Below are 9,977 nucleotides of genomic sequence, written 5' to 3' on the forward strand. Positions count from 1 at the left end.
TCTATTCCAGAGGAACATCTTTGACGCAGCTTATCCTTCGCTTTCTTACTCCACATGCTAGTGTTAAGGGTGTCACTTCTTCGGCTTTCGACAACGGCGATTGGTTTTTCAACCTTATCTGTTTCCACGGGAAAACCGGCTAGGTAACTTACTTATGCTAAAGCGGCTCTCAGTACCTGAGGGCTCGACGGCCTGCGTCTTCCTATTTTGGAACGCTAATAGCAAAGGCCAAGCTCAAATATTTACTGGTGGAATGATATCTTTGCCCAAACCCTCCAAGTCTCGAAACCTCTAAGCGCTTATTTTGCAAATGATTTCAATCCAAAAGTGGTGGCTCGAGGTAAGATATCATCAATCGGTGACTGTGATTGAATTTTTACATCAGACACTTTACACAAGGATTGTCAGAGAGTATACGCTGCCAAATAGATTATGTCAGGTGAAGCTGGAAATTAAATGAAAAATGAGAAAATTATGGACTTTGAACAGTTCCCCGGTGGGAATACCACCAATGCCGAGGTCAATCGTCAGGCTTTTACGCATTTTGTTCTCCGTATCGCAACAGTCCTTTCGGAGAAGTAACTAGTTTGATACCGGAGCGACCGGGAATATTGAGTTCAGTTGTCAAGAGCGCATAGTATATTTGACAGAGCCCGCCCCTCATTATCTGGGCCGGATCAAAATGCCTTCCTTTTGACAGCAGATACCGTAATGCCTCCCAGACCTGCAACATACATTGACCCTTTTGGAAAGACATCTTTTGTGCCTTGATTTAAGTTAGTGTCGATGCTTTGTTGAGATGGTGTACAAAAGGCAGAATTTACCTGAAGCCACGCTGTTTGGACCCTGAACCCCGAGAGATCCAGCTGTCTGTACTCCAGTTCGTTGCAAAATTGGTGAATGAGCCCAAATCCCTGATATATTTCCCAATCCGTATTTGGGGACTTGGAATAGGTCTCTGGATCCTCATCAAAGAAAATCCTTCTGCTATTGCTATGACGGAAAACCCATTCCGCCAATCTTGTGCAAACTTTGACCAGGTTTCTATCGTTATCTTTGCCATCGCTATGCTCTACCGGAATTGGCTTTGACCGTAAATAATCTTTGATGTAGGGGATCTCATCGTTAGCCGGGAAAAGCCCAGAAAGCGATGGCGGAAGTGGCACCAGGCCGAAGAATCTTTTCAGCAACATCCAGAAATCATGTTCGCCAATATACCTTGTCTCTGAAGTGTGGTAAAGTTGATCATATCCCCAAAACAACTTCCTGATACCCTGCGTCATGCGAAAGGATGAGAATAAGATAGAAGAGCCGATATTGCGCCGCGATTGTCCTAGGATTGTGGCCCTTGCCTTGCAGTAGTATGTTCGCATTGATGCCTCGCTGTATCGAGACGAGATGCGGTGGCCTTTGGTCTTGTATTTGACTGCCGTTACAAGTAGCGGCCGACTCTCAGACTCGTTTCCAGCACCGTAGCATTCTAGAGGCGCTTCCGTACCTGATAAACATTGTTGGCGTAGATCTTGGAGCTCGATCTCATCTGTAAAACTGGTGTGAGTATCATCTGCTGAAATACTAGAACGCCCAGGTGTGGGGAAATTCCGTTTGTCGTTCTGAAAATGGAATGGATGTAAAGGCCATGCGGAATGTGGTATGAGTGGCAGAGGCTTGTCTCGGCGGCCCTCCTTTATACTGAGATTCTCCGCGCCGAAATTCAGCTTACTACCCGATTCGTATTGGGCACTCGGACGCTTGGATGGTTTATCGGGATGGAAGCCGTCGCTTTTCCTTTGGTGGAGAATGGAATGTGATGAAGCGAACGATTCCTTAGATGCCATCATTGTGGCAAAAGTTTATGTTAACAGATTATTGCCAATATTATCCGCTGATAGATTGTAAGATGTATTTGTGCAGATTTCTTATCGTATTAATATCCTTAGAATCCTAACCCCAAGCCGCGAATAAAAGCCAGGATGCCTTGGTTTATTAAATCGTCAGATACACTAGTCTGTGGCCCTCGCTGCAACATCATCCTTTCTGTATTTTGGGGTTTCTAAATATGGCGCACGGTACTGGCAAAAAATAGGTCCGCCAAAAAAGGGCTCAATCTCAAGCAAGCACGGAAGGTGAGAAGCTGAGATCTAATTGAGCTGACATAGTTGATCCGGGGTAAAACTTGGTGCCTGTGGACGTCAGTATGGCTATAAGTGGCAATTAGGCCTGAAGTCAAATTCTATCATCATTGTGAAAAAGCAGCACCCCTGAAGGCCTTCCGGTCAAAACCCAGCCGTTAAAGCAGAATTGGTTTCACACCCGCCCCTTGTAGGTTTGGCGATGGATATAAGAAAATGTTACGTACTCGCGGGCAGACCAGGCTAGTATCAAGGTCCAACAAATAATGAAACCCAGACCAATGCCTGCGATGAAAGGTACCAAGAGTCACCTGCCAACCCGAAAAAGTCGTGAGCAGCCAGGTAGCGTACGAGGGAATTGAACTTGACGCATGACACCAGGAATCGTACAGTGCGGCCTGCCACGCTAGCGAGCCAATTACCATTCTCGACGAGGGAAACACAAACCCGAAGATGATGTATAGGGAAGCAAGAGACCCAATGTCTTTGGACATGGAGAGCACAGATCCAATGTTCCAGCATTTATATCGAGCGGTTTATAAACTTGATGATCCTTTTTACAGCTTTATAATATCAATGATCCGGTTCCTGACTGAGCGCAGAGCACCGTATGATTGGAGCTTGCGAGGGTCAGGCGAAGGCAGTAGCATGACTGTAGTACTTTGAAGATATTTCTAAGAATAGGTATCTCTTGTTTGAAGCGTGGAAGACAGTAGGCTCGCGCGAAAGACTGTTTGCATAATGTCATTTCTAGGAAACGCGGAAAAACCTGAATAGGAGACTGCCGTCATCCAATCGCGCATCTTCCACTAGCCTACCTTAGATCACGACCTCAAGTAGGCCGTTAGATGGAACATCGTATATGGGTTAGGTGACGTCGAGAATGCAGATGTATGACGGTTTGGCTATATGGGAATAATTCATACTGTAACCGGACCTATAACAGAATATTACTTTGGAAATTCTGTCTCCCCTTTGACCCAGTTACCTTGCCATCCTACCCAAGCTGCCTCAAAAAACCCGCAAATACTTAATCCATCCCAGAACGGACCCCGTGTATCATTTAGCCCCGTTAAAAATTGCTGAACTTCTCCCAATCCACGCTTCATAAAACCAACGACAGTTTTCTCCATGTGAATATTTAGATTACGGCTGCGATGAGTGTACGTGATGATAGTCCATACCGGTATGCTTTTTCGGCCCTCGCCTCCGTGCCTGCCTCAGGGCAGAATGCTGTACCAGTAAAGATTTTAGAACATTCCAGATCTGGAGTATATGCTCTGTTTCCGCCGGTTGCATACTTTAAAGTAAGAGAGCCATCCGTGTTAGTCAAGGAACCCACAACAATGACAAATATGCAGAAAACCAACCGGAGAGACTGAACAGGCAAAAACTATGTTACACTTACCCGACGCTGGGTATCGGGTCTCTGTGCCACAGGCATCTACAAAGTCCCACAAAAGCCCGAATCCCCGGTGTATTTTGTGACTGAAATTATCGTCTAGCCTCAGGCCACGTAGTCGCCCTCGATCCATATTTAACCTATATGGAGAAGCTACAATGAAATTCCTCAACCAAGCACATGAGGCCATTTAGTGTCTCTCGTCATTGATCATTGTATCCGGGTGAGGCTGTGATGCCAAATATCGTTGTCGCACCCGATGCATCTTGGCATTATTGAGAGGATAGAATTGACCCATCAAATCAAACCCAAAGAACGTGGACAATAATTTCTACTCAGATGACTCGCCCATACCTAACGTTCTAGGCTGACGCCAGAGCCTGGAAGAGAGGGAAATGGCGTTCTTAGAGGCGCTTTCATGCTTTGCTGTGGCTAAACTTGAACGAGACGGTCTTCGTCGATTGACCTGTTCGCCAATGTTGTCAATGCTGCGGTCCGCATTTGCCGGCCCAAATAAACCCTGTCGTTGAGTATCAGAATTGTAGAATGGTTATAGGGGAAATGGCTTGATTTTGCGATCTTGATCTTTATCGACATTGGACTCTACCCAACCTCTGAAGCATGGATTAATTCTACAATTGGGTTGAGGGTCCAAAGGAGACACCGGGTTAGACTTGGAATGGTTGGCACGCGAGAGTTGAAGGTCTCCAAATACGGGATAACTGCCCTTGTTGGGATGAAGGGGCCGTGGTGGAAGTGGTTTCCAGTCGTACGTATCCAACACGGCAATTCCGGGACTCCTGGCCCAGCTGAAGCGAGTGACACAAAAAGGGAAGGATACTGTACTAACTTGAAGTCGATGTATGAGCATTTCAAAAGCTTTGGCTATTTTGCCTCATCCAAGGAAATCATAAATTCCATAGCCGCCTGACCCATCTGTCTGATGTTGTCTAATATCCCCACTTGCCTCACATATCCGGTCCTGCCGTTGTCTACACTCGCGGTTCAATCCGAAAAGCCCCTAACATTACATGATTTCGAAATGATAAGTAGGTATCATCTTGCTTTATATCTTCAAATGAGCTTGAAGTCTTGATAATTCTCCACCAACTCGACGCTTCCATGATTGATGTTGAAGCTGCGGATGAGTTATAATACTTACTACGATCCAGGATTAACTATCAAGCGTTTCCCTTCGCAGTGCCGTGCTACTGTACAATATCACTGATATAGTACTAATCAATATTCAAAAGTCAATGTTTTTCGTTTTTATGGAATTTACGAAGTGCCCACCACAAAGAAAATATCATAATCCTTACCGCACGCGGGTCCAGGTATGTGCCTTTTTCTGGGAAGTCTAGAGCTAGTTTAATCTGGCGTTGTAGAAGTATAACGTATTTGGTATGCGAGTGGGCCAACCAATTGAGATGGACCCAGCAAAACATCCACTTGAATGGCTAAGTCTATAGTTATCTGATATGTGAGGTAATGCCTAAATAAACACGTGATGCAGAGTGCCGGTGATAGAAAGAGGGAGCAGGAAATTGTATGTTACGGTATTCATTTCATAAAGCCTAGCACGGCCATATACACATCCTTGGGCTCAGTGAACATTATTCCATCGTTTACTCCCAAAATGAGCACCCTCCACACGCTACCATTCGAGCTCTTCTACCTCATAACAACAAGCCTAGGGCCATACGATGTTTTCAATTTATTGGTTGTGTTTCCGTACCGTGGCTCTTATCACCAGCTCCGACATGCCTGCTACAGATCAACGCACGAGAAGTTCGTGGCGCTGATATATGCGATCAATGCTAGAAAGCTTGAACTAGTACAGGAGATTCCCGATATACCTCAGATTCTCAAGGGTTTTGATGCTTCATGTCATAGCACTGGTGACAAGCATGAAATGATACTCGGCGACAACCAATTCCTAGCCTCGAAGTTTGCAATAACCAACTTTGGCGGTTATATAAATCCATTGATGCTTGCTATAAACGGACGGTCACCGGAGATAGTCCGAATCCTACTAAACAGTGGGGCACAATCAGACGTCCCGGATATGTTCCATGGGTTTATGCCGGTGTATGTTGCGACGATAAACGGCGACCTCCGCACTGTACATCTTCTCCTTGAACATGATGCCTCCCCGAACGGCGTGACCGACCAGCAGCAAAAACTGCCTCTTAACGTTGCATTGGAGCAGAACAATAACGGACTGTTGAAACTACTGTGTGCTCATGGGGGTTGTCTGTCGTCCCACTAGCTTGTTCGTGAAGCTACGTTATACTACTTGATCATGAGCACACTTGGCACGGATCATACAGTTCGGCATAACGTTGAAGACACAGAGGGAAATAAATTGCAGTGCGTGATGTCAGACCAATGCGATGATGAATGCAAAATGCACTTTTTTCTTCATTTCAAATGAGCTATTTTAAACTTGTTACGTATCAAGTCAGGTACAGTGCATGGCATGCGTTCTGGCATAAGTGTCTAGCTAAACCCGAGGGTTATTAGGGTGCTACCAATGCTTACTAAGAGTTTACGCGATTGGCATCGAGTGATTCTGCAAAAGCTAATGATTTATAATCCGAACGTTTGGAACTCACTTGCACTGGAGACAAATGCTATATCTGGTCTGGCAAGTTAGCTCCTCACTCTAATTGGTGGTGTAAAAGGACAACAATCCCTCAGGCCAAATTGCTGGTCCACCGGGCTTTTAAAAAAACACTGGAATTCTGCGATCGAATTTCGTCGGTAAAAGAAGAGTCACGTACAATGGAGGTGCGGGTCCCAATCAAATTATATTGGATGTCTATTTTGCTATCTGAACTGCTACAGTCTACCAATAATCTATAATTTCCCGCTGCAGGATCATATTATCATTGTTAGACATTAACTGGCTGGCATTCAATTGCAGGGTGAGAACTAATCTGCGCGAAGATTTTCATCCTAGCAACTAGTCACTATACTGCCGAGGGATGATAAAAAGCGCAGAGGCTGTGACCACTGTGGTCATATCACCGGTGTCTTTATCCAGTGCCCTGATCGACCCTTCCATCTCAATTTTCCGCCCATTGACTTTTTTTGGCCAGGCTTCTAGGAATAGCTCCGCGTCGGGTGATACCGGTCGTTGATAGCTGAGCGTCAGGCTTGCGGTAACCGCAGGCTTACAACAGTCGGCAAAAAGCTGGTCAATGAGGAACGCTTGGTATCCCCCATGGAGTTTCCCTGGGTAGTAACAAACTCCTTGGCTAGGAGACAACGCAATTGCGGCGCGGGCCCTGTTCCCAGTTTCACTCAGTTGGAGTGTTGGAGTGTATCCTTGGAGAAGCACATTCTCGATTGTGTGGCCACCGGCGGGGTTATCAAGGCGGTAATCGAGGCTATCGCGATGAAATTGTATCTGGGACCAATGCCACCCATGAGCTCATCAAATACCAGACCTTGTGGGCTTGGAGATTACTCACCTTCTTTCCTATGCCCAAGAAGAGGCCCTTCCGAGCGCTGAGTTGAATGCGTGATCCGTCCCATAGCATATAAAAAAGGCGCTGGACCTTTTCTACCCCTCCTCTCAATGCAGAACAGGGATGGGGATACATGCCAATGGCCAGGAGCTTTTCGATTCAGATGGATTTTTCTCATGGGTAAAACAAAAGTGTTCCGGCTGATCCATATAAAGCGACATCCTACGCCTATGATCCAGTGTGTGTGTGGGGCCATGCCGAGAGGCGCTCGTTCAAGCAACCGGACATACTGCCGTATCCTCCCTAGTCTATAACATCACGTCCAGTTAGAACGGGTGAACTTGATGACCTTGAACATGGTGGTTACTTATACTACCAGTGCTAACAGATTCCACTCTGGTCTAGGCCCTGATCAGTCTTGTGCGCTGATAGACAGTCACCTAGCTATCTGGAATAGCCACCTTGCTTGGCTATGTTACGTACACATCTCTTAGGATGGTCTAGGCATGGGTTATGCCTTGTCAGCTTATTGCCAGTAGTATTTAATAGACTTCATGTCCAGGCTCACATTACTTGATTCGCACGCTTCTCGCAAAAAAACGGTATATCTTATTGGATATTTGATTAGTCTATCACCAATAATTTACTGTTAACTATGGCAGTGCACTCCAAGCTTCCCTTGAATAAGACAGAAACTGACCAAAAACTTGAAGTCTCAGTTCAGGAGGAACCAGGGACTCCATCATCTAGCACCACTCTGGCTTCTAGTGACCCCTTTCTCTGGGATGCTCACATTCCACCACGCGAAACCAAAGCTGCCTCACCACCTGCGGACTATAGCGCGCGCCAGTGGAGTAGTGCCAAAAAGACCTTTGTTTCACTCGTTGCTGTTGCGTCATTTTTTGTCATGTAAGTTCAGGTGATTGCTATGAGGACTTCCGCTAAAGATTTCATGTAGAGCCCTCACGACTTCAGTCTACATTGCTGGTATTCCAGAGATTAGAGCCGAGTTTCACATTGGGTCTACACTAGCTATATCACCCGTTACCCTATACGCTGCTGGGTTTATCATTGGGCCCCTCCTCTCGTCGACATTGTCGGAGGAGTTCGGAAGACAATGGGGCTCAAATGCTCTCTGCTTTTACATCTGGTCTTCACCCCGTCGTTGGTGCAACGGCCTCAAACTTTCGAACGCTGGCGGTTTCTCGTGCCCTCTGCGGACTTCTTGGCTCTTCACCAGTTACCATCTTCGCGGGAGTTCTGAATGGCATATGGAAAATGCCTGAAGACCGTCTGACAGTCCCGGTTTTCTTACTGTATGGGCTTGGAGGTATTGCTGCACAAATCGTTGGACCAATCACCGGAGAGTCCATTGTAGAGGTCGGTGGATGGCGGTGGACCTTTTGGTTGATAGCCGTACTGGTCAGTGCCTGTTTCCTCGCCACACTTTGGATCGGAGAGACCTACGAGCCAGAGGTGCGAAGAAAGGCACTTGGACTCTCCCGACGTGGCTGGCGCAAGTTCATAGATCCCGCTTTCCTACGCCCATTCCATATGCTCTGAGTTGAGCCTATAATCTTCCCCACGACTTTTATTACCGTTGCGGGCCAAACCGTACTTTTCGTTCTTTACGCAGCGTTCCCGATCATGTTGAAAGAGGTCTACGGATTTTAATCCTACCAGACAGGGTTAGCCTTCTTACCCCAACTGGTAGCATGCTTCATGGCGTTCCTTCTTTTGGCATTCATCGAAAAGAAAGGACGAGCCTCGCTGAAAAATGAGCCGGAATTTGTTCTTGCTGGGGCCAAGTTGGCGGGTACTGCCATGTGGACTTCACTTATAACGATAAGCTTTGGATAGTTCTTTTCCTTGCCTAGCCCGGATGCTTGAATTGAGAATGATGCAAGACCTCGTAATTTGCAACGCAACATATGCTGACATGCTGATAGTCTGGCCGGGCTGCCACGTCACAATGTTCATTGGGCCTGGGTTCTTCTAGCGTCCGCGGTTTTCGGTTTTGGTTTTGCGTTATCACAGGTACAGTATTACTTCCACATCTTGAATAGCCACTATTGATCCACTGTGGGAATAGCTAGCCTATGCTCGCTACAAAAATGAGATATATGGTGCCAAACACGGAGCTTCCGTTCTCGCGATTGACGTATCCATGCGATACGGGGTGTCGTCTGTATTTCCGCTGTTCACTATTCAGCTTTTGGGCCGTGTCGGATTTCACTGGCTGATGCCTCTATTCGCGGCTGTTTACCTGACTTGATGGACTGTTCCGTGGGCTTTACAAAAGCACGGTGTCGCGCTCCGTGAGAATAGCCGCTATATAAACTGCCACTCTCCTCCAGCCAGGAAGTCTGGTTGCTTGAAAGCTTGGGCTTGATGGCGGTTCAGGATTCTTTGTGCACAAAATTGGATGTTGTTACCAGCTCCGAGGTCGACTTAGTAGGTAGGGCTGGCCTTAGGAAGCCTATCAATTATTATATTTGAATTGCTGTCTAGTTGAGGACATTTGCATGCAGGTTAGCTAAATTACGTTTGACTTAAGATGGTTCGATGAGCAGCCTTCACACACGTGGCGCAAAACTGCTAGTTTGTCGACGTATGGCTCGTCCCCGCAAGGCGTTCTTTCGCTCTTAGCTAGTATGTATCGGCCTTTCTAGCTTGAATTCAAAATGGACCATGTTTGTACTAGTACTAAGTCTTTCGCGGTAGCCTTTAATGTAGCGGCCATATTCTGGGTTAGAGATTGATGAAAAAGGGCTCCTTCGCCAGTAACCAGCTAAAATCATTCATTGCTTATAGTTTCTATACCAAGTATAGTTGAGAGTTTGTTTCGCTCCATAGACGCTACAGCAAAATATAGGCTTGCTTGACTTGAGAGTACTCGAGCCCGGGCCGAGCATTTCTCCCGGAGATTGTCAGGCTTAACTATCATTTGACTCTGAGATGTATACAAGA

The 9,977-nt window shown here is 46.4% G+C and overlaps 3 protein-coding genes across 3 annotated transcripts; all 3 read left to right on the top strand.

Moving 5' to 3' along the window:
* Window positions 1-5,170: 5,170 nt before the first annotated feature.
* N7508_011126 (ankyrin repeat domain-containing protein) lies at window positions 5,171-5,803 on the top strand (the record flags this gene model as incomplete). Its single annotated transcript, XM_058469186.1, has 1 exon — window positions 5,171-5,803. The coding sequence occupies one exon, from the start codon at window positions 5,171-5,173 to the stop codon at window positions 5,801-5,803; it is 633 nt and encodes a 210-aa protein (XP_058314164.1).
* Window positions 5,804-7,662: 1,859 nt separating this feature from the next.
* Window positions 7,663-8,570, top strand: N7508_011127 (MFS general substrate transporter; the record flags this gene model as incomplete). The annotated part of the gene is made up of 3 exons (XM_058469187.1): window positions 7,663-7,916; window positions 7,966-8,207; window positions 8,248-8,570. The coding sequence occupies 3 exons, from the start codon at window positions 7,663-7,665 to the stop codon at window positions 8,568-8,570; spliced, it is 819 nt and encodes a 272-aa protein (XP_058314165.1).
* An 84-nt stretch (window positions 8,571-8,654) lies between these two features.
* On the top strand, window positions 8,655-8,867 carry N7508_011128 (uncharacterized protein; the record flags this gene model as incomplete). Its single annotated transcript, XM_058469188.1, has 2 exons — window positions 8,655-8,666; window positions 8,691-8,867. The coding sequence occupies 2 exons, from the start codon at window positions 8,655-8,657 to the stop codon at window positions 8,865-8,867; spliced, it is 189 nt and encodes a 62-aa protein (XP_058314166.1).
* Window positions 8,868-9,977: the final 1,110 nt, after the last annotated feature.

This window comes from Penicillium antarcticum, assembly GCF_028974205.1.
Source record: "Penicillium antarcticum strain IBT 31339 chromosome Unknown utg000010l_segment0_segment0, whole genome shotgun sequence".
NCBI lineage: Eukaryota > Fungi > Ascomycota > Eurotiomycetes > Eurotiales > Aspergillaceae > Penicillium > Penicillium antarcticum.